At 52.9% G+C, this 23,218-nt stretch overlaps 1 protein-coding gene across 1 annotated transcript in view; it reads left to right on the top strand.

Annotated features, from left to right (window-relative positions):
- Positions 1-23,218, top strand: part of PTPRN2 (protein tyrosine phosphatase receptor type N2) — a 730,665-nt gene that overhangs the window by 286,265 nt on the left and 421,182 nt on the right. Inside the window, 3 exon segments of the mRNA XM_047695171.1 lie at positions 13,310-13,522; positions 14,731-14,771; positions 17,579-17,958. Of these exon segments, the coding sequence (XP_047551127.1) occupies positions 13,310-13,522; positions 14,731-14,771; positions 17,579-17,958 (634 nt within the window).

Here is a 23,218-nt window from a genome sequence, read left to right as displayed (position 1 = left end):
CTGTTAGCACTGTGCTGTGTCATCAGTGCGTCTCCGTCACATTCTTGTAGGGTGTGACAGTCTGTATCTATGCGGACCGTTGCACACTCGAGTCCATTCTCTGCCTGTGCAGCAGATCAGTGTGGACACTCGGGTGCTGGCCCTCCGAGGGGATGAAGATCCTCACATAACTTTGGGCTCCCCAAACCTTCACTACTGCTAAGAGCTTCTGTCGCCCAGAAGCCTCGCTGCCAGCACAAACAGCCGGTCACATGCGCTTCTGTGCTGTGCGTCACACACTCATTTTTACAATAAAGTTTTTCCATTTTACAGCAGAAAAAAGGAAATGTGGTTTAAGAACACTGTGAGTGAGAGAAGACATATGCACAGCACCTGTGCTAGAAACAGCCTGCAGGCAGCCGTCTGCCCCGTCCTCAGCTGTGCGGGTCGCGGCCGTGGGTCGGCTGCGTGCCGGTTCAGTCTCCACTGCTCGCTCAGTGTTGCTCTTCCCAAATGACCGTGACTGACATCCTCATGCGTGAATCTTTCCGGACCGTAGAACCTTGACTGTAGTTTTCCCCAGGCTCAGTGGTCACTGAGTTTTAACCACACCTAAAGTCACTCTTTTTCCTTTTTTTTTTTTTTTTAAATAAACTGATTTTTAGAATGGTTTTAAATTCACAGCAAAATTAAGAGGAATGTGTAGAGATTTCCCAAATACTTTCTGTCCTCACACATGCAACTCCTCCCCCATAAACAGCATCCCCACTGGCGTGTTACACTCGTTCCAGCTGAAGAGCCGGCCTTGGCACATCATTAGTGCCACAATTCAGGGTTTAGTTAGGGTTCATTCTTGGTGTTTTACGTTCTGTGGGTTTGCACAAACATACACGGACATGTGTCTATCACGATAGGGTCGTATGAAGTAGCTTCACTGCTCTGAAAGTCCTTCATGCTCCCCCATTCATCCCTCCCCCCCCCCCGACCCTCCAACCACCGATCTCCATGGTTTTGCCTTTTCCAGAATGTCTTAGAGTTGGAATCGCACAGTGTGTATTTTCATACTGGTCTCTTTCACTTAGCAGTATGCATTTAAGGTGCTTCCATGTCTTTTCATGGCTTGACAGCTCATTTCTTTTTTGCACTGAATAATGTTCCACACCTGGATGTATAAGAGTTTAATTTATCCTTTCATCTGCTGAAGGACATCTTTGTTGCCTCTGAGTTTTGGCAGTTATGAATTAAGCTGCTAGAATATAAACATCCACATTCAGGGGTTTGTGTGGACATACGTTTTCAGCTCCTTTGGGTAAATGCCGAAGAGTGTGGTTGCTACAATTAGGAGTTTGATGTTTGTGTTATACAGTCAGGCTTGTGATACATTTTGAGTTAATTTTTGTGAAGCATGAGGGTCTGTGTCTAGATTTACTTTTTTGCATGTGGATGTCCTGTTGTTCCAGCAACATTTGCTGAAAAGACCATCTTTGCTCTGTTCTATTGCCTTTCCACCTTTGCAAAAGGTCAGTCGACTATTCTTATGGTGGGTCCAGATCTATATGTCTGTCCATTTACCGGTACCATACTGTCTTGATTTCTGTAGCTTTGCAATAACTCTTGAAATTGAGTAGTGTCTGTCCCCCAAACTTTCTCTTCTCCTTCAATATTGGGTTGGCTCTTCTGGGTCTTTTTCTTCTCCATATAAACTTTAGAATCAGCTTGTCAATATCCACAGAATAAGTTGGTGGGATTTTTGTTGGGATTGTGTTCAGTTTTCGATCTCAAGTTGGGAAGGACTGATGTCTTAACAATATTGAGTTTTCCTATCCATGAACATGGACTATCTCTCCATTTATTTAGTTCTTTGATTTCTATTGTTAGCATTTTATACTTTTCTTCATATAGATATTGTAAATATTTTGACTAAAGTTATTCTTTAAAATCAAGTCTCGGTGATGACAAGTAAATCATATGGAAGCCACCTGAGGGGATGGTCCCTCATGCACAGTTTTCTAAACCGTTACCCAGAACTAATGGCAAATAACATGCAGTGTGTCCACCGGTAGAAGCTCCCAGTCTAATTCTTGCTCACTGATAACACTCAAGACCAAACCAGACAGGAAACAAAACCTCTAACTAGTGTGTTGGAACTCCTTTTTTATCATCTTGATTTCACACCTTGTGGAGTCTGGACTAGGAAGTAGGAGAACTTAATTCACATTATTGCTCTGCTAACTTTTGGCCTAAGTATTCCATACGCCAGCTTCCCCAGCACACTTTGTTGTTTTTCCTATTCAGATACCTTGCTATTTTATAGGTTGAGTGGTCGAAGTAATGAGTGTTCTTCACATACCCCTCCCCCCACCCTGTACTAAAATGGATTCTGTTGTACTGATATGGAATGTTTCCTGGGGTGGGAGTCTGAAGCACTTTCTTTACTAGCTGTGCCGTTTTCTATGTGACTCTTAGCAAGTTTACTCATGAATTCACTCATTTATAGAACACCTGCTGAGCACCAGCTAGTCAAGAGCCTTTCTTACTCTCTTCCCTCAATCAAGATAAGAGTGTTGTGATAAGTGTATTTGGGGCCTCTTCCTGTTTGAACTTCCCATGATTATGAAGTCCTGCCTTTGCCAACTGTGTTGTTTACTTTCCTATTTATGTTGTGGTGGGAGTCCCAGCCTGGAGATTCATATGGAGCCAAGAGTATACCCTGCAACCCCAATCTCAGGAGGGCACCGAACCAGGACTTTTCATCATCACAATGATAGATGTTAATATTGAAAAACCAGATTCAGGTGCTTCTGTCATACTGGAGAATATATGCCCACATTTGGGGGTCATTTTCACTTGAAAGGAAGCACTTACTGCTTTTTTTGTTTTTGAAAAAAATCCATTCACATTTGAGTGAAGGCCAGTGTTGCTCCTTTGGTTAAACAAACAAATGAACAAATAGGACCAAATCGACCATGTAGTCACTGGAGTAAAGAGGCTCCCTCTTAGAGCCTGCCCCATGAGGAGCTGTCGATAAATTATTCATCCTGGCTTTATGCCCTTCCCTGGGTTTTATGAGCACCTTCTAGAACACAAGGAAGAAGGCAGCCATGTTATCAAAGTACCTCTTCTTTCAGTGAAATTTAGTCTCACATTTGGTGTAAAGTGCCTAAAGCCTTTTATTGTAGCTCATCACATGCTGTGGGGTCAGCAAGTAGTCTACTCTTTCCCAAGGTGGAGGAAAGGCAGGAGCAGGGCAGGGGAATCTCTGGGTATCAGTCTGTGACTTAACACAGCAGGAAAATGGCTCCTCTTGTCTTGCCTTCTGATCCCACCCCGCCTGTCCAGCATCCTTGAAGTGGACACACCTGAATGGGTTGCTCAACTGTGCAGGGAGAGCCTCTGTATGTGACCAGGATCCTGACTCTGCATTGCCCCAGTCCCATGCCTTCCTCCTTGCCTCAGAGATGGCTGTCCTTGACTTCTACACCAGCAAAGAGTCACTGTTCAGATTTCAAAGGAACCTGCGTAGTCATCCACTCTGCCCCCACGTGACAAGTATGTTTAACAGCATCTTGGGCAGATGAACTTTCAGCCTTCCCTTAAGTACCTGTGACCTCATTGCTTCCCTGGGAGGTCCATTCCACAAGAAGCTTCATGTGTTTTCTAGAAAGTTCTTTACATAGAGTAGTAATGAGTTGAAATCTGCCTCTTTTAGATGGAGGGTGGGTAGGGCACCTAAAGATAACTTACTGCAACCATCGTTCCTGTCACTTTCCACCAGGAAGACCTCCTGGAAGAACACAGAACAAGTGCACTCTCCTTGCTGCCTGCCACCCTCACATACAATGTAATCTTCCTGCCTGCCACATTTCCAACCCAAAAACTCTGGGTTAGTGGAGACCACTGAATCTGGTAATTTGTGTCTTCCAAAGGCATAGAGTGGGTCTTGGGAAAGAGCTGAAGGGTCAGAGGCCTCTTTCCCTGTGAGATGTGAGGATGTCAGTGGCCCCCACACTGTGGAGCTGGGATCTTGAGTCCCCAGGGCTCTGTGGGCAGTGATTGGTTTGCACATGAGCATAAGCTGAGTTCTTAGCTGCAGCTAAGTATTAACCATGCACACCTGGTCCTCCACCAGATAGAACTTGGCTACTAAGAGGGAGTTCAAAAGCTCTTGCCATTCAGAGAGTATTTCTATGACTGGGATCCAAATGCTCCACTGGTTTAGCCTATTTGGCTGATGTAGAAAAAAATTCAGTTAATACTCTTGGCCATCTCTGGAAAGTTTTATGTTCTAGGCTGGCATTTGCCCTCCAGCACATGTCCAGGCCACCTCCCCTTGTCACAAGTTGGTCAGTTAACATTATGAGTGTGAGGATTCATATTAATGTGAATTTCAATGAAACATCCTTTAGAAAGCAGTTTGTCAACCCTGCCACCAACTGAAGTGAAAGAATTAATGCCAAACCTAACTTGACTTTTTTTGTTGTTGTTCTTTGTCTTAGTGTTACATGTACTAGAGAGACTGGGTGATGGTGATGTGAAGACGATGATGGTGATTGTGATGATGGTGGTGGTGGTGATGGTGGTGATGGTGATGGTGTGATGGTTATGGTGGTGGTGATGATGGTGGTAGTGTGATGGTTGTGGTGATGGTGATGGTGATTGTGACTATGGTGATGGTGATTGTGATGGTGGTGGTGGTGTTGGTGGTGATGGTGTGATGGTTGTGGTGGTGATGGTGTGATGGTTGTGGTGATGATGGTGATGGTGATTGTGATGGTGGTGGTGGTGGTGATGGTGTGATGGTTATGGTGGTGGTGATGGTGTGATGGTTGTGATGATGGTGATGGTGATTGTGATGATGGTGATGTTGATGGTTGTGGTGATGGTGATGGTGGTGGTGATGGTGTGATGGTTGTGGTGATGATGCTGGTGATGGTGATGTTGGTGGTGATGGTGATGGTGATGTTGGTGATGGTGATGATGGTGATGGTGATTGTGGTGATGGTGATGTTGGTGATGATGGTGATGTTGGTGATGATGGTGATGACGGTGATGTTGATGGTGGTGATGGTGATGGTGACTGTGACGATGGTGATTGTGATGCTGGTGATGCTGGTTATTGTGATGATGGTGTTGAGGTGATGATGATAGTGATGACGGTGATGATGTGTGTTTTGACATGACTAAATTGTATACTTTCATACGCTCATCATGATAAAGACATTTAAGAGCGAGAGCTGTTACACATGAACCACATTTTCCTTGTTAAAGCAGTTTCGTAGTGAGGTTATCTGTACAACACTGCTTGTCCTCTAAAGCTTAGAATGTTTTGTCTGGGGGACCCTAGTAAGACATATAATTTTGGTTGGTCGTTTGCAGCAGTCGCGCTTATGAGTTGATCTCCTACTCCAGGCCTTACATATTTGACGTCCTGACATTTGTGTAATTGCTCTGCTAGAGTCCACTTAGAGCACTGAAAGCTGCTTAAAATGTCATTATAAGCTGCCCGGGTCTCAGAATTACATGGTGCTGTTGATGGAACAAAAGAATGTTCCACTTTGATGCACGTGGTATTTGATTGTGCTCTGAGCTCTGGTCCCTCTTCAACCCACCAGGGCTAGCTGGGCTTTTTAAAAAGGATCTCTTGATTCATGTTCATCTACATGATTGACAGTGGGTGCCTTTGAGATAACTCGGTGTGGTTGACGGTGGTGGCCTGGGAGATGATTTCTGACATGTGTTAATTGTTCTCATTGTCAGCGGGGCAGTCACTTTGAATCTGCCATTGCGTGTGAAGGTTTGCTGTGGTGGTGGTGAAAATAATAATTTTTTTTTTTTTTTAGTTTTTTTTTTTCAAATGAAACCTGGAAAGTTTCTTTTTTGGATGAAAGGAGATAATTCTAGGAATTATATTTTATTATTCTGTTTTGAAGGTAGGTATTTCTTATTAGAGGCATTTTAAGAGACCCAAGGAAAGTCTCTCCTGTGCTCTGATCCTTATCTTAAAGAACTTGAGTTTTATCATGCGATGATCTGTTCCTATTCTTCTCCAGATAATGAGAACAGACTGAAGGAAGCTGAAGAAAAAAGACGTAACAATAAGAATTTATCTGAGTTCTTAAATGTTGGAACAGATTATTGGAAGAGGGACACAATTTTGCATTCACTGTATTGATTATTAGAAATACGGTAGAACATCTACACACTATTTTGTTTTCATAGTAAACCCTTCAAGTGGGAATTATTGGGTTCCCGCCTCCCCCATCTTCCATACCCTGGATTATTTATCTGTAACCCCTATCAGCACCAGACATTCTATGTGTTTTCAGTTGCTTATTTTCTTTCTCTTCCGATACGGATGAATGCTTCATGAAAGACAGGTCTTTGTTAACGGCACTATTGCTGCACCTGGAAAGTAACTATGCATAGAAAATGTGCAGGGAAGGAAGGAAAGAATGGAGGGGAGGTGGGAGGGAGGAAAGAGGGTATCTCCTGAACACTTCTGTTTAAATTCAAGGGCCTCTGGGAGGCATAAATCACTCACTGATTATCAATCACCTTAATGAGACCTGGAATGAGTCTCCCATACTGTGAGCAGCACAGAGAGGCTGCCTGAAGAGCAACCTGGGGGGCAGGGGTAATGTGGGGGCCAAAGGGAGGGGGCATTTGGACATGTGGGGACAGGACTAAACCCTGGACTCCTACACAGAAGACCGTATAAGGGAGTGAGGGATACAAACGTTGCCATACACAGGCAGGGACATGAGAATCTAGCCTGCCCCATAGCTTCATCCATAGCCAATTTGCTGCGAACCAGGACCTGAATAACCACCGCAATGATTCTTGTGGCCCCTTTGCCTGGCTGTTCCAGCAAAATAATCCCATCGGGTTGCATTCCTACATCTGGAGACAGTGGGAGGCTGGAGCCTGGGGCTCCAAGAGGAAACTCTCTGGCGGAGTAGGCAGTATGCCTTGACTCAAGGGCTTAACTTAGGCTGAAATGTCACAGGGGAGGAGGTAAGTGACATCCTCTGCCCACTGAGTAGGGTGTGGCAGGGATTCCAGCTTGTGAAGCCCGTTAGGATGGATGCCTCAGCTCTGCAAGACGGGCCTGGGCACAAATCCTTGGTTAGCCCAGGTGCTTAGGAATGCAGCGTTTCTGTCCAGTGATTTTTCTGGTGAAGTTTGCGTTCACTGGAAATTCATTTTTGATTCAACACTTGTTAAACGTTTCTCATAAATGTCTCAATACACTCCCCGCCTTGGTGAATGTCTGGGGGCATTGTGGCCCCCCAAAAGGACCATGCATTTAGGGTGCAGCTCCATGCTGTGACAGGCCTTGGCCAGCTGTAGCATGACTTCTACTTTTAGGTGCCTTTTCTCACGTTCTATGCCATCGTTGCCACGATGCAGGACACTGAAGTGGATGTGTTTATACTGCTAGACAGGAAAGACACGAGATGTATTTTATTGATTTTCTGTTTGAAATATATTGTTGAAATTTTTAACGAAAAAACTTTGCTCAGGGTAGTTCAGAACCCGGAATTACATGGTAAGATTTTTTAAAAGACATAATTTGGGTTTATCTTTCTAAACAACCAGTAAGGCCGTAAATTACTTAGGTCGCCTTCATTAGGAATTATAAACAATGAGGATGTTTAAAACGTCTTTAGCAAAAGTTAAGCTTTATATTTTTATGTTTTAAAAGTTTTATAAGTGACATTTGTCAGATCTAAGTTTGTCAATGTAATTGTTAATTTCTGAGGGTAAAATGTAGGGAGTAATTTACAAGTAGATTTTTTTTTAATGGTATGAGTGCCATTTATTTACAAGTAGATTCAAAGTTTGGAGGTTGGTTGACTTTCAGAACAACGTTTGCCTAAGATAGGGCAATAAGTGGCGGTTGGAAAAGCATGTCCGCTCCAATACTTGCCCGCTTCTGGAAGAAAATGAAGTGGCTTCTTGAGTCGCGCTGTCGTTGATGTTCTTGCGGGTCTCTACGGTTGGTCTGTCCCACGCGTTGAGTTTGCTTAATACTATCCAGTAGTCAAGTCTCTCTGGCTTCTAAAACATGTTGATATGTTTGTGTCAATCCTCTTATAGCTCTGCAGCCACCATGCCTTTAATTCTGTATCCTTGTACCAGTCAGTAAAGCGAACAGATGGATGGATGGGCGAATGGAGAGTGGATGGGTGGGTGGATGTGTGGATGAAGGGTGGGCGGGTGGTTGCGAAGATGGGTGCATATGTGGATGGATGGGTGAGTGGATGGGTGGATGGATGTGTGGATGAGTTAGAGGATTGGTGGATGGGTACATGGGTAGATGGGTGGATGGATGGATGGATGCTTGGATGATTGATGGGTAGGTGGGTGGATATGTGGATGGATGGGTGAGTGGATGGGTGGATGGATGTGTGGATGAGTTAGAGGATTAGTGGATGGGTACATGGGTAGATGGGTGTATGGGTGTATGGATGAATGCATGCTTGGATGATTGATGGGTAGGTGGGTGGATGGGAGGATGGGTGAGTGGATGGGTGGATAGATGTGTGGATGGGTAAGAGGATTGGTGGATGGGTACATGGGTAGATGGGTAGATGGATGGATGGATGCTTGGATGATTGATGGGTAGGTGGGTGGATGGGTGGATAGATGGGTAGGTGGATGTGTAGATGGCTAGAAGGATGTGTGGATGGATGGATGGATGATGGATGGATCAGTGGATGCATGGGTAGATGGATTGGTGGATGGGTAGGTGGGTGGGTGGATGGATGGTTGGATGGATGCTTGGATGATTGATGGGTGGCTGGATGGATGGGTGGGTGGATGGATGGATGGATAGTGGATGGGTAGGTGGGTGGGTGGAGTCTGAGGTCAGCCTTTAGTGACTGAGGTTAACATTTTTTTAAATGAGGCTTAATACTTCGGCAAGGAACCATCTCAGAAAGCAAATGTTGAGCAAACTGGGAGGCAGTAGTCACCTGGAACCACCAAGCGTGCTGATGGGCAGGCGCCATGTTCTCTGCTGGTCACTTACAGATTATGAGGAACTGTAGCCAGAGCTCACCATGGAAATTTAAGCCTGTGTATTTACGGTGGACTGTAAGGGATAAAAAACAATGGAGGGTAAATGATTCCTGACCATCACCTCACCCTCGTGACAATAATTACAGTTGTTAAGCCCTGTTTGTGTGCCCGCCACTGGATAAGTGATGCACATGCCTGTCTCCCTTGTCCCCATAACACAGGAGGGATTGAGCACCAGGGAGATTAAGGGGCTTGCCCAAGGCCACATCCGGGGAGTACTAGCAGGGAGACGAGTCCGTAACCATGTGGCCCAGCTGTGTGCCTGCAGCCCCGTCGGCTCTCAGCTTCCTGAAGCAGCATCTGGGAGGCGCTGTAGCGCACTTTCTCCTTCGTGACAGCAGTGCACGCCCCACTGGGGAGAAGTCCACGTTTCTTCATGGGAATTTGGCCTCACAGCTCAACTGACATAGTGACTGATGAGAATTTTAAATGTGTCTTTGGAAACCAAAGTCTCAGCCACAGTTATAGCCACTAAAGGAGAAACCCTCTCTGGATTCTAGAATTATGTGGCTTGAGAAAGTGGACGAGAAGCCACTGCCCACAGCCGTGGGGTTCGTGGCTGACGCCAGGCAGCTCCTGGGCTAACGGGTCTGCACAGAGAGGAGACACGGCAGGGCCCCGTCATCCATCTCCCTCAGTGGGCGAAGTCTCTGCTCACTGTCTCCTCCCTTCTGGGCCAGCCGCTGTGCCCCTCGGTCCCACAGCACCGTGTTCCCTGTGTCCTTCTGTCCCTGTGTCCCACGGAGGGTCAGGTCTGTGTGTGGTGAGTGAGTGGGTGTGTGTGACACGATTTCTATTGGGATTGGTCCTCATCGTCACTGTGGTGAGAGGGAAGGTTGCTGGGGCGGATTTGGTGAGTGTAGGTCCCTGTGGACCTTCTTCTTTGAGAAAGTTGGGAGCACTCACTCCACGTGAGCCGCTGCGAGAGCAGGTCAGCCCAGTTTTGTCGCCAGGCGGGAGGCTTGGCCTCTGGACGTTTCCTGCGCATCTTCTGGGTGCAGCGGCCGCTCCGAACCGAACGCCCCCACACCCGTGCAGTCTGTTTCCGGCGTTGAGTGAGAGCTCTGTGGCCGGCGGGCGGGCCATGGGAAGGGGTGGTGGCGTGAGACTTGCTGAGTCACGGGCCGAAGAGCAGAGGTGCCTGGTGGGGAGGCACCGGCAGGAATCAAACCCGGAACGTCGTGCTCACCGCGCTGCCTGCTGACCAGTTGAGGCTGGGGAGAGCCCCTGCCCATTCTGAAAGCTGCGGCGACGGTGCGTTTGTTCAGGACAGCCGTGAGGGCCGGGCCATGCGTTTACCCTCCATCCCGGGCGCAGCTTGGTCTTCCCCGTGGAACAGCGCGCACCTTACGTCCGCTGGTGTCCGGTGCGGATTGTGTGGGATCGCGCCGATCTCCAGCCTCCTGTCCCTTCTGCATTAGGCGAGCCTGTTTGCATTCTTAAGTGTGTTTTGTTTATGCGGAAGTGAAATCAGTGCTGGAAGTTACTTCTGAAGTCAAGCATTCAGTTGCTGACCGTCTGGGACTGTGCGAGGCTCTGGGACGCAGGGGAGCAGGACGGCTTCTGTCTGCGTTCCCTTTGACCGCAAGCAGTTTCTGTTAGGTCAATGAGGCCACAGATGTCAGAGCGTGAGGAACCCGTGGCTGATGCCGGAGCTGAGGCCAGGGAGGTGCAGAGATGTCCTGGCCTGAGTTCATTCCGCCCCGCTTCTGTGTGGGCCTCACAGGGAGCAGTTACAGTCCGGTCCCCGACTGCCAGGGTCGACGGCGTGCACGACACGCTCGTGCCCTCCCAATTTCAGGCACCCCTTCTGACTGTGGTGCCGCCTGCGCCTGCAGCCCCGTCTCAGAAACAATGACCGTGGAGACCGCAGCCCGTCGCCCCAGAAGGGATCCCAGGCGCCCAGGGAAGTCTGGAGTGGACATGGACAGAAAATGTCTTCGATGGCGGTGACGCTTGCCTGGCAAGAAGGAGACTGTGGGGGAACGTGGGGTGCCACACGGGATGTTCGGAAACAATCGCTTCCTTAGGGCCATGGGGCAGGAGTCCCCTGGAAAAGCGAGGTTGGTTGGACGTGAGCACGACTGTACGTTTTCTCCCACAGTAGGCTCGACCTGCTCATCTGGAAAAGTTGGTGAGTCTGGGGCTCAAGACCCTCCTCTCATGCCTTTGTCATGGACAAGCTCGCTGTGACCGGGCAAGGCTGTCTCCTCCATCAATCAGCACGACTCCGAGGCAGAACCCCGGGGGCGGCGGGGGCTGGCACAGCTTTCTGGGAGCGTCTGCATGTAGCTCGGACTTCACAGCCGCGGCCAGGTGGCCTGGATGTCAGCGCCTCAGGTGAGCGGCGGGTTTGGTGGGGCTGCCGTGCAGCCTGGCTGGCGTGGTCTGCCTTCTCCTGCTGGCTCCTGGCTCATCGCACAGAGCAGCCGTGACCCGCTCTCTCTGGACGGGCGTCAGCGCAAAGCCTCTGCCGGCCAGGCCCGCTGAGCCATGGGTGCTGAGAACTTCTCGTGTCTGTTGGCGGGCAAGAGCTCCCAAAGGTGGACGCATTAAAAAACCTGAAAAGCCTCAATTTCTTAATTTACAGGAAGCAGAAAAGAGCCTGCAGCCCACTCAGTTCAGAGCACGGCCTCCGTGAGGCCATGGAGAGAGTGAACTCTCCCTGTGCCTGCGACCTCGGGGAGCAAAGCCTCGACAATGACCGTCCTGCCTAAACCTGCACTTGGGAACTGGACGCATCAGCATGGGATACTCAAGAAGCAGCAGTTGGGGCTCCCCGGGGTCAGAGGCGGGACTCCATCAGACGGTGCTGTTGCCGAGGGAGACCTCGCCATCAGGAGGCACTGGATGCCGAGCACCCAGACGAGCGAGAGCGGATGTGTGGTACCCGTGACGACCACGCCGGCAGCGCCCTTCAGCCCAGGCAGGAACGCGGCAGCAAGCCTGCTCACAGTGGTCAGCACGGCCCCAGGAAAATGCACATACACCGTAGCGGCAGCCCATTCCGGTGACCCAGTGGTGCCGCGCGGTTGACCCTGATGTCCGTTAACGCACTTACTTCTCCCTGTCAGCAGTCACGGCCCTGTAGTGGCATTAAGAGGAGGACAAGGACCTTCGTCCCGGGACACCCACAGAGTTGCTCCTCGGGAGCTTTTCGGCGCTCCCACAGGCTGCGTTTCCCGCCGCCGTCACTCGGGGGTATCCGTCTGCAGTCTGTTGGCGGCCGGCGGGCTTAGCTCCTCGGGTGACCCGACATGTCTCTCCCTCACCCTCCAGCCTGTAGGGTCTTTCCACCAGACATAGACTTCTGAATGAAAGGTTTTTTCTTTTAACTCTTCAGATATGTCATTCGATGTGTGTTATCAAATCTACAATTACCAGCTGAGTCAAAGACCTCATTGTCACAAGGCACGCAGTGTCACTCGGGCCCTCTTCTGCCTGAGGTCCGCCGCGGCTGCGTCCTGCCATGTCACGCCTCATGCGTGTCCTCGCCCGTGGTTGTGGCGAGTGGCCTCACCTTCTCCTCTTCTCAAGAGGTGCCACTGCGTGGCTCTGTGTCCGCTATCCTTGGGGTCTGTTTGGTGTCTTGGCTTTCAAAGTTAATGCAATTTGGGGGAATTGCTAGAGGTTTTTTCCCCATTAGTGTTTTGGTCCCTCTCAGTCCCTCTCCTTCTCGCTTCCACTTGGAGTCTCTTGTACCTGAGGTGGTGCTGCAGGTTGCCCCGTTTCCACTCGGTCTTTCTCAATTCTTTTTTTAATTTTAAAATAAAAATTTAATTTATTTATTTGAGAGATAGAGCAAGAAGGTACGAGCAGGGGAGCGGCAGAGGCAGAGGGAGCAGACCCCACCGAGCAGGGAGCCCGACGCGAGGCTCCATCCCAGGACCCTGAGATCATGACCTGAGCCAAAGGCAGACGCCTCACCGACTGGGACACCAGGAGCCCCCTTTTACCTGTCATTGAGATGATAATAGTTTCTGTTACGTATCTTGAAATTCACTAACCCGTTGCTCTCCGTTGCCCAATCTGCGGCCCGTCCCGTGAGTTTGTAAATCGTTGAGTGCTGTGCTCCCCGTGTACCGAGCTTCCGCTGCTCCTTGTTCAATCCCAGGTCTCTGCTGAGCTTGCCGGAGGCCCGCTCTGCCCCTGTTTGGGGTCATTGTTTACCTCCTTGCCACCTCGTTCTGGTGGTGACTGCCTCTCCTTGGTGTCATCTGTGCTTGCCTTTGTGTGTGTCCCCCAGAAACACTCATCCAGAGCCTCCTGAAGGACCTGGGAAGGCAGCCGGTGCCGGTGGAGGGCCTGAGCCCCCTGGAGCTCGGCGAGATGGCCCACATGGTTGCTGCCGCCGTACGGGGAGCGGGTGCAGACGGGGAGTGGCGAGGAGCTGAGAAAGGAGCCGCAGGAAAGCCGAGAGAGGCCGGCGTCGGCAAGCAGGCTGGGGACAGCGGGACAGGTGAGCCTCCCAGCCCCGGGGCCATGTACACCTGTGGGTTCGCGGCGCGAGGAGGCTGCAGAGGCCCGGCTTGCCAGGCTGGTCAGCCTTCCTTCTGCGGGGGAGACGCCAACTTGGAGGAACCGTTTTTATCTGTTCGAACTTTGCCTCTAAAAGCTTTCTTAGCAGGCTCAGCCTAGCCGAGCAATTATGTTGGAAGGCAAATTGCTCTCAGTGCTGAGGTTCAGAGTTAGATAAAAAAAGAGTGATAGAAAGTGTTTTTGTTTGGATTGTGCCCGTGAATAGAGTCAAATATTTGAATAAGCAGTGAAAAGGCTTCATTTTGCTTGAGGCTCACTTCTGCCCTCCCAGGCTGCTCCAGGGAGAGCCGAGAGCCCCCCCGACTCTCCAGTGTGTGCGTGTGTGCGCACACACACAGACACACACACACATACAGACACACATGGACACACACACAGACACACAGCAGCTCCCCTGGTTGACTGGGCGTACCCGCACCTGCTTCTCAAGGTCACTGGAACCACACGGAAGCGTCTGATTCCATGCCTTGCACACAGCAGACACACAAAACACATGTGCCAGAAACACGCGTGAGGAGATGGTGTCTCATCCTCTGTGGGCTGGGACCCAGGCTGGCTCGGAAGCTGGCAGCAGGGCGCCCAGAGCCGACGGAACTGGCGCTCCTCGGGACAGGGTTCTGTGTTAGGCGGTCCTGAATAAGCAGTGGGTGCCTCTCGGCGAGGGGGGGGGCGGTTAGGGTCTGGAAGGGGCCTAGGCACTGGGCTTCATGAATTCACGAGTTCAGGGCTGTCGGCATTGCTGGTAGGATATTTAGGAAAGTCATTAACTCTGGGGACAGCTTACCTTGAGGTGGTTGGTGTAGACGCCTTCCTTTGCTTTTCTGTCGCTGGTAACTGCCGCTGGCACTGTGGGATTTTCTTGCTGTGGGAGACTCTGAGGATGACACACAGATCCTTGGGGCTGGGGACGCAGTTCATGACCGAATTCACGCCCATCTCTTAGCTGCTGAGCCCTCCCTGTCCACATTCCACGGAGCTTATGGAACACTGATACCGTACTCCGAACAGAAAAGGGTTACCTTCTAGGCGAAACTAGGCTGATGTCATCTTGCCAGACCCCCTGTGAAGGACGCTCCATGTCTGACGGGGTCCGGACGAGGGTTCTGATGATGCTTGTGTCTTCCACAGATGACGGCGGGCCGGACGGCGGAGGCGGAGCTGACGAGGAGGTACGGTGAGGCGTCTCTGCCTGTTCGGGTCACCTTAGCTCTAGGGCTGTGCTGGCGTCTTTCTGGTCATGGTTTGAGAATGTAGATAAAACACAAAGGTTCGTTGTTCTGTTTGTTAAACCTCTGCTAATCCCCAAATTGGGAGAAAGTATAAAGAGGGCATAAAAAATTGTGTATATTTTGATACATACTAATGTCTACTTTCAGATCATACGGTAACATTTACCCATCGTAGAAATATGGAAAATACGGTTAATACAAACTAACGAATAAATATTCCTTAGAATTTTCCTACCTGGGGCTGTGGACTGGATCCTTGAGGTCATCCCATGTGTGATTCCTGGGCCTCATTCAGCTCGGACCTCCACAGGCCCTGGGCCGTTGGTCCTGCCCTGTCTGATACGGGAGCCACTGGCCCCGGGTGTCCCTTTACATTGAAGCTCGTTAAGACGAAGTAGATAAAAATTCCGTCCCTCAGTTGTGCTGGCCCCAACGCCTGTGTTCCATTGTGAACCTTGGGCCGGGTGGTTCGGAGAATGTGTGGGTCGTGGCTGGAGGGTCTCTCAACCACGCTGGTGGGAAAGGCCATCTGAGAAGGGCTCAGTCATGGGTGACGGCCCTCACGGTGGTTTGCCGGCCTTTCCGGCTGAAGAACCTTCGCTCATTAGTGCAAGTCTTACAGATGCAAAAAATCAGTGGCTTTACGTGGTTCTACGGAACCCTTTTCTGTAGAGTGGAAAAAATCATTTTGGTTAGTACTTCTGTTTCCATTTTATTTTTGTGGCTTTTGATTCAATGCCTGTTAGCAAGTAGCAAAAGAAAACATCTGCAATTCTCTTAAATGTCCATCAGAAATGCGGTTGGTGGCGGGGGAGTCGTGGCTCTAAGAATGCATCTTGGCAGAGGAGAGATGTGGACAGCGGGGCCGAGTGCAGCTAGAGCCGGGCCGCGGGGTCTGGGCCGCTCACACCTCAGCCCCCGTGGGTCCTCTCAAGACCCCAGTGTTTGCAGGCTCCCACCTTTCCTTCCTGAACAAGCCGAATTTTGATTCATTTCTCTGTTACTGGGGGTACATCTTCAAGCAATTTTTTATTTTTCTTTTTAAAGATTTATTAGAGAGAGAGCACAGACGGAGAGGGGGAAGCAGGCTCCCCGCTACCAGGGAGCCCGACGCAGGACTTGATCCTAGGACCACAGGATCGTGACCTGAGCGGAAGGCAGATGCCCAACGCCTGAGCCCCCGCTGGCGCCCCTCAAGCAGTTTTTTCCCAACGGGTGTCTGAGTGTTGTGTTCTCTGAGCTCTGACTCGGAACATCTTCTGTTTCCTCCTCTCATGGAGCATAATTCGGCTGAGAACACCATTCTCTTTCTTCCGAAAGCTGGGGGACAGGGCTCCAGCCCTCCGTGGTCACTGAAATGCTGTGTACTGTCACCATTCAGGATCCAAACTTGAGCAGATGTTTTTTAAAAAATACTATTTTCTGTAACTATTTCAAAACACAAAGGAAAACTTCTGTACAATTTCTAGTCAACAGTGGGATAAGTATTTTCCTTTATAGTCCTTCCTTAGTTTCCTAAAAAGCTTGAGTTTGATACGTGTGAAGGAAATCCACTTTTCATCCTTCCGTCTGGTACAACACTGGAGCTTTCACGGGAAGCAGGAAATCCCTTGCCCGCCAGGAGGTGCCCTGGGGTGTGCCCTCCCTTCTTGGGCACCAGCAGAAGCGCCAGGAGGGACCACTGGCTTCCCTGGAAAGCCAGACTGGGGTCCCAGAAGGCCGTGTGGCCCAGTGGCGGCATCTCCGATGTCAGCGGGAACGACACTCAAATTCTGGACCGGCCAATCCCTGCCTCGCGGGCATCAGACACGTGATTAGCCTCTGTAAGCCCCAGAGTCCACTGACCGGATATGAAACTAGGGCCGCGCTCCCGAGTTGAGGTGGCGATGAGGGACAGCGTCCACCGAGACTGAGCACAGCACCTGGCACATACTCAGGGCTGAGCGTGTCAGATGACGTCCGTCTGTCGGGACGTCACTTGAGTGGCTCTTGTCCAGGAAATGGGGTCAGGATGGGCACGTCTCGGCTCTGAGGACCCAGAGTCCCCCAGGAGATTTGAGGCTGCAGGACATGTCCCCATGATGCTCACGCCTGACGTCTCCTCTTCCCTGTGAAAGTGGGGGCAGGCGACGCCCCTGCACCGGCATCGCGAGGACCCGGGAGTCCGCGTGGGTCAGGGTCCGGGACAGATCAGTAAACGCAGCGGCACGGCCGTTACCAGGCACCAACTGCTCCAGAGCGGGGGGCTCAGAACCCCACACGCGGTTGGTTTGGGCTTTTTTTTGTTCGTTTTTAAAGATGTTACTTATCTGAGAGAGAGCGCGCACACGCGAGCCGCAGAGGGACAGAGAGAGCGTCTCCAGCTGACTCCCCTGAGCACAGAACCCGACACAGCCCTCGTCTCACCACCCTGAGACCATGACCTGAGCCGAAATCAAGAGCCGGGCTCTCAGTGGACGGAGCGCCCCCAGTGCCGGCTTTTTTTTTTTTTTAAAAGACAGACCCCAAACTCGCACACGGATGTAAAATCGGGCTCTTTAGCAAGGTGTCTGTATGTGAGAGAGAGACCGACGGGCAGGTGTGTGGCTGCATGAGGCTGGTGTGTGAGGCCCTCATTCTCCCCTGGTCTGAACATATCCCGTCTGGAAGGGATCCTGCACGTGGCCACGCGGGCGCCACTCCGTCCCCGCCTGGTGCTGCCTGCCAGCTCTCTTGAACGTCATCTCACTGAGCCTTCTCTCCGCCAGGTCAGTCGTCTGGGCCTCAGACGTGGGGACCACCTGCAGCACCCCGGGTCCCCACTCTTTCCTGCGGCCCCCCTTCTCACGGAGCCCTTCAAAATGGAGATGAAGAAATCGGAGACCCCCAGGATGCCCCCGACGTGGGAGGAGGAGAGCGCTGGGGTGGAGGACGTGAGGAGTCAGACCTACTCCAAGGACCGGCTGGACAGGCCGAGTCCCGCAGAGCCCCGGGGGGGCGGCTTTGGCGAGCTCCAGGCCTGGGTGCCAGGGCCCTCGCAGGAAGATGCTGGCCTTGAAGCCAGAGCCCAGGGACACCCCAGTGAGAGCCTGTGGCTGGCGGCCCGGCCTTCGCAGGAGGAAGGAGGCTACATTGTGACGGGGAATGAGTGAGTAGAGGCTCCGTTTTTTCTCCTGGCATCCAGCGGGTGGGTGGAGGGCATATCCATTCTTGCTCATCTTCACCCGGACACACAGGAGGAGGTGGGCTTCCTGGTGCCGCAGGGGCAGGAGGGCAGCTGGGAGCCTCCTCGTCCATCACACGGTGCTGTGACCTGTGACCAAGGAGCCTGAGCCTCAGGGGGATTCTCCACGGAACAGAGCCCCTCCCGGCTCTTGGTTCCAGTCTTGTACCTGCGGCGCAGCCCGTGGGGCCCATGGACGTAGCAGCCCCAGGGCATGGGGGGCTGGGGTCTGCCCGGGGTTGCCTCCCTGCTGGCTGAGACTCCAGCCGTTTTAAGGTATTGGGACCTGAGTCATCCTTCAGAGGGAGACATGTTCATGGTAACAGGACGCTCGTCTTGCTCTGATCTGCACGAATCACGGGGCCTCATTCCACAGTGTGTGCCCAGCTGGTGATGGGATCGGCCCCAAGCTCAGGTGCTCACCCTAATGACTCTGGCTTTGGACACGATGCTGTAGAATTGTGCTTTCCTCATGGTCTATAAGCAGGGTTTCAGGGGGGAGAGCACAGCCGGCCATCCACGTGTGTGTGTGCACGTGCACAGGTGTGCATGTATGTGCAAGTGCACACACGTGCGGATGTGCATGTGCACGCACAGGTGTGGATAAGTATGCGCACAGGCATGTGTGTACCCATAGGTGTGTGCAGATGTGCATGTGTAAGTGCGTGTGTGCAGATTGTGTGTGTGCCTGCACATGTACCGGTATGTGCAGGCGTGTGCGTGTGCAGAGGTGCGAGCGTATGTGCAAGTGTGCGCAGCTGTGCAGGTGTGTGTGGACAGGCACACACCAGGTTCCGCTGTTGCCGGCATGTTAGTGCTCCCCGTCCGGGTGGTCCCTCACTGGTAGCTCGGAAGCTGCCTGGTGTCGGTGACGACACGCCGTGTGGGAGGGGCTGCGCCGTTTCTCACACCGGGAGTGCTCGCCTTCTTTCTGCACAGCCCCCCGAGCTCATGCTCGGCCAGCGGGCCGTCGTCGCTGGTGCGTGGCAGATGGCACCACGGCGGGGCAGGCGGTGTCGCCTTCTGAGCCCACACGCTGACCACCATCGGAGCCAGCTTGAGCATAAGAGTCTCACGCTGTTGGTGGTGTTTTCACTCGTGTTTTTAGAGAAGTGTCAGCGCTGACGCTTCAAGCTCGCACAGAAACACTGACTCCGTTTGCTCAAGTGCTTTTTACTGAGCCGCATCCTCCCGTGTTGGACCTCTTTGCCCGGGTGCGGAGCTCCCCAGACCCACCTGTGCTGTCAGGCTCCGGTTCTCAGGTTGGGGACTCCCGGGGTGAGTGTCTTCAGAGTCGCGCCCTACAGAGCAGCACGAACGGGGATGTGAACAGCACAGGTGCCCAGGGCACAGCTCTGCTCCCTTGGGGCGAAGGCGGGACCGGCCTCCGCTCCTCCGGGACGCGACTCTTCCCACAGCGTTCCTCTTCCGAGTTGTTGAAAGCCTTTGTGTGGATTTTCACTCCCTTGGGAAATATTGCTGCGTCGTGTGTGCATGTATGTCTCTGTGCCCGTGTCTGTATGTGTTGTATGCACGTGTCTCTGTGTGGCACATGTGCATGTGTGTGCACATGTGTATACATGCATGTACATGTGTGTGCACTGTGTATCTTGTGTGTGCACGTTCACGTGTGTGTCTGTGTGCGCGTGTGTGTTCATGTGTATACCTGTGTGTGTGCACATGTGTATCTGTGTGCGCATACTGTTTGCATGCATCTGGTGCGTGTGTGCACATGTGTGTGCATGTGCACGTGTGTGTTCATGTGTCTCTCTGTGTGAATGTGTGTATCATGTATGTGTGCTCGCTGCATGCATCTCCGTGTGCATGTATTTGCACATGTCTGTGTGCTCATGTGTATGTGCGTGCGCGTGTGTATATGTGTGCACACGTGTGCTCACATGTATGCCCGTGTGTCCGTGTGCATACACATGTACACGCACGTTTGCACATGTGTGTGTGCTGCGCAGCTGCGCTGGGAGCCTTCTTTCTTGCCACCAGGACATCAACGGTGCACAGCCCCGACACGCAAGGGCTCGTCCCCAGAGTGTGGGGAGGGTCCACTGTCGCTCTTCCTTCTGGGGTCCGGGGTCTCTGCAGCAGCATGAGGCAGGGGTGGGTGCCCCACAACAGGGCTGGGAAAAGGGTTCCCATTGTTTGAAAGGCTCTTCCAAGTGGCAGCTTTGCATCACCATGAACAACAGGGCATGGTGCCTTTAGAGCAGGATAGTCCATGGGACGTCTTCCGCATTGGGGTGACTCTTGGAGGGAGATGACCAGGTTGTGTGAGAGGCCTGTCCCATCGGGCATTTCCGCTGACTTTCCGGGAGAAAATGAGGCTCCTGTTGGGATCGGACTTCTCATTGCCTTCAGAGTTTATTTTCCTGTAGTGTTCTCCTGGGCCAGAACTTTGGGACTTGAATATTTGCTACAAGCCTGGGTCGGAGGAAAGGAATCTTTCCTGTGGCTCATTCCCCTTTTCTTCTGCTGCCTGAACGGGACGAAATACACACGATACAGATGGTGGGGCTTCGTGTTGGTGATTCCTACCTTTGTCGCCGTGCGACGGGCCTCCTTCCTCTGAGAGAGCGGTCGAGGTTTCCACCTGCTGTCAGATTCAGTGGGAACTTGGGGTTCTGTAGGGCAAGTCTTCACCGGATCTCAGCTTCAGCCTTAGCAGATCAGCTGTTGGCAAGGATCTGGTGCCATTCTTTAAAAAACCATCTGTGTCCCTGCTTGTTCCCTAAGAAGGGGAAGCAGTGGGACCTGTGCCCCGTGTGGTCTCCTCGCTGACACACGTACTCCCCGTGGGGCTCAGCATTGCACGCGTCTGTCTCGCGCTGACGGACGGGGCACTGCCTCGGACGGGGCACTGCCTCGGGCTCTGTTTACGTTCTCCCCCTTTCCACCCTGGACAGACCCTCCGAGGCCGGCAGCAGGTCAGGACGGCCGTCCCTGTCCCCCAAGGGCGATTTTAGAAGTGTTTTGGGTTCAGGAGAGATAGCCCAGGAAGGGGAATTTGAATCCAAGGGAGCCGTTTGCATTTTGGCAAAGGAGAAACTGCGTCTTAGTCTGACGAAGAAATGCAGAAGAGCCGGGGCTCTCCAGGCGCCTCTGACGGATGCCCTTGCGTTTGGGGTGTCTTCCTGGGGAAGGACGTGTGCATGACGAGAAGGGGGAGAAGAGCGGCTACCGGGCTGATGTGAGAGACGGGGAGGCCACTGTCCCCATGGCCGCGAGCAGCCATGCATAGGCCATTGAGAGCCCCACCATCCCACACGGGGGCCCTGGAAGCCCAGCTTCTGTGCCAAAGCTTTGGTCCCCTGTGCTCTCGGCCCTGGAGGGGCGAAGGTGGCCACGGCCCGGGCTGTCGGGGGCTGCACACCAGCGGCACCTGGGCGGCTCACTCCCCTCTCGGGCGGCCCCCGAGGGCAGCAGAAGAGCGGCCCCACGACAGAGCAGGTGGGAGGTGACGTTGGCCCGGGGGCTGTGAACGGAGCCATGGAAACCGGGATGGGAGTCGCAGGAGAAGCTTGCAGGGCTGGGGCACCGAGCCCTCGCCGGGGTCGGGGGGATGTGCAGCAAGGAGAGTGGGCCTCCCATGGCCTCCATGTTCTGAGACGGACCGGTTGGCCCTGAGTTTTCTCCAGTGTTTTCTTCCCGTAAAGCTCTTGCCTGAGACACGCCCACCAGCGATGTCACCGATGGGTCTCTGCTGACCGATGTATCTGCTGTGTCACGGCCTGAGTCACGGGCAGCTCGGTGTGGCTGCCGCTCCCAGGTACGGCCCTCATGGGCACTCAGCCCGACAGCTGTCAAGGGGAAGGCACCCGCACGGCAGGCGTGGTCCTGCCGTCTCCTCACTGGCGAGCCGTTAGGCTTTGGGGAATCCAAGTCTGGAAGAAGGTTCGGCCGTCCATCTTCTGAAGGTGCTCTGGCTCCTGGGGGTCGTGCGTGAGCAAAGGGAGGCCTCACGCGTGGACAGATGACCGTCCCTTCTGTCACACTCGTCTCTCCCAGTCAGGTCTCCGGAGCGAGAACCAGGTGCTTTCAGAGCCGTCATGGCGGGGAGACTGCTTTTCCCATCACGAACTTGAAAACGTACAAACCCACACACTCAGGAGTGACATGCTGTTCCTTGGGGGTCAGCATGCTGGGAGGGAAGCGTCACCGCTGAGCCACAGGGACAGTCCCGTCGTCCTCCCCCACCTGCGTGCAGACCCCTGGCTGCCCGCGGAGCCCCTCAGTGCTGCGCTGGGGCCGCGGGGCCCATGCTGGTCGCCAGGAAGACCGACGGGGATGCGGGACCAGAGCTGGGCCCGAGTCATTGTGGGTTTTCCCTTCCTTGTGGGAGCAAAGGAATCACAGTGACTCGCGGATGGTCTCTGGTCGTGGCATCTGCAGGTTTACTCTGTCCGACTCTCAGACCATATCTCGGGTGATGTGGTCGAACTTTCTGTCAGAAAGCGCAGCTGCCGTCTTCTAGGGGGTCTTACTGAATGCGACCAGTCGCCGCAACGTCACCACTCATCTCCTCCATTTGTGTCAAGAGACACCGTGCGGTGTGCAGCTTCTCTGTCATCCGAGAGTCAGGTGTGGGGCCGCAGCCAGTGAGGAAGGAGTCGCAGCTGCTCGTGTGGCCCAGAAGACGAAGGAAAACCACGTATTTCCAAATCTGAGGTCCTGCCCGCAGAGCTGGGAGCTGGGGGTGTGTCCGTGGCAGGAATGGTGAACCGCGGCCCCAGGCACCACCAAGCTCCAGCTGGTCTGCGGGCGCCCCTGCCTGGGACCTCGGCTTTTACTCACTGGGCCCTGCCGTGTGGTCCCGGAAGAAGGAAGGAGAATCCAGAACCGCCCAGGGTGGTCCCCGACGGGAGTCATGTGCCGCCAGTTTCACGTGCGCATTGTTTGCAGACGAGGGATGCGCGGCTCGGCGCACGGCCAGACTCCTGGAGCCGCGAGGTCCTGCTCCGTCCGGAGGGAGCACAAACTGTTAACCGAGTGGGTCTCCGAGCCCGTGAGCTTAGGCTCTCAGAGCATCATGACCCGAACGACTCTTTTCCTATAAACTTCCGTCCTGACTCCCCGCTCACTGCCTCCTCCTGAGAGCCACAAAATTCCATCCCCCGAGACTGGGCAGCTCCTGGCCCCCCGCCCTCCCTCCCGGAACTCTGCCCGGTGCTGCTCG

Source organism: Lutra lutra, chromosome 11 (assembly GCF_902655055.1).
Source record: "Lutra lutra chromosome 11, mLutLut1.2, whole genome shotgun sequence".
Lineage (NCBI taxonomy): Eukaryota > Metazoa > Chordata > Mammalia > Carnivora > Mustelidae > Lutra > Lutra lutra.
Note: the sequence above shows the minus strand (reverse complement) of the source record. Positions and strands in the feature narration are given on the sequence as shown.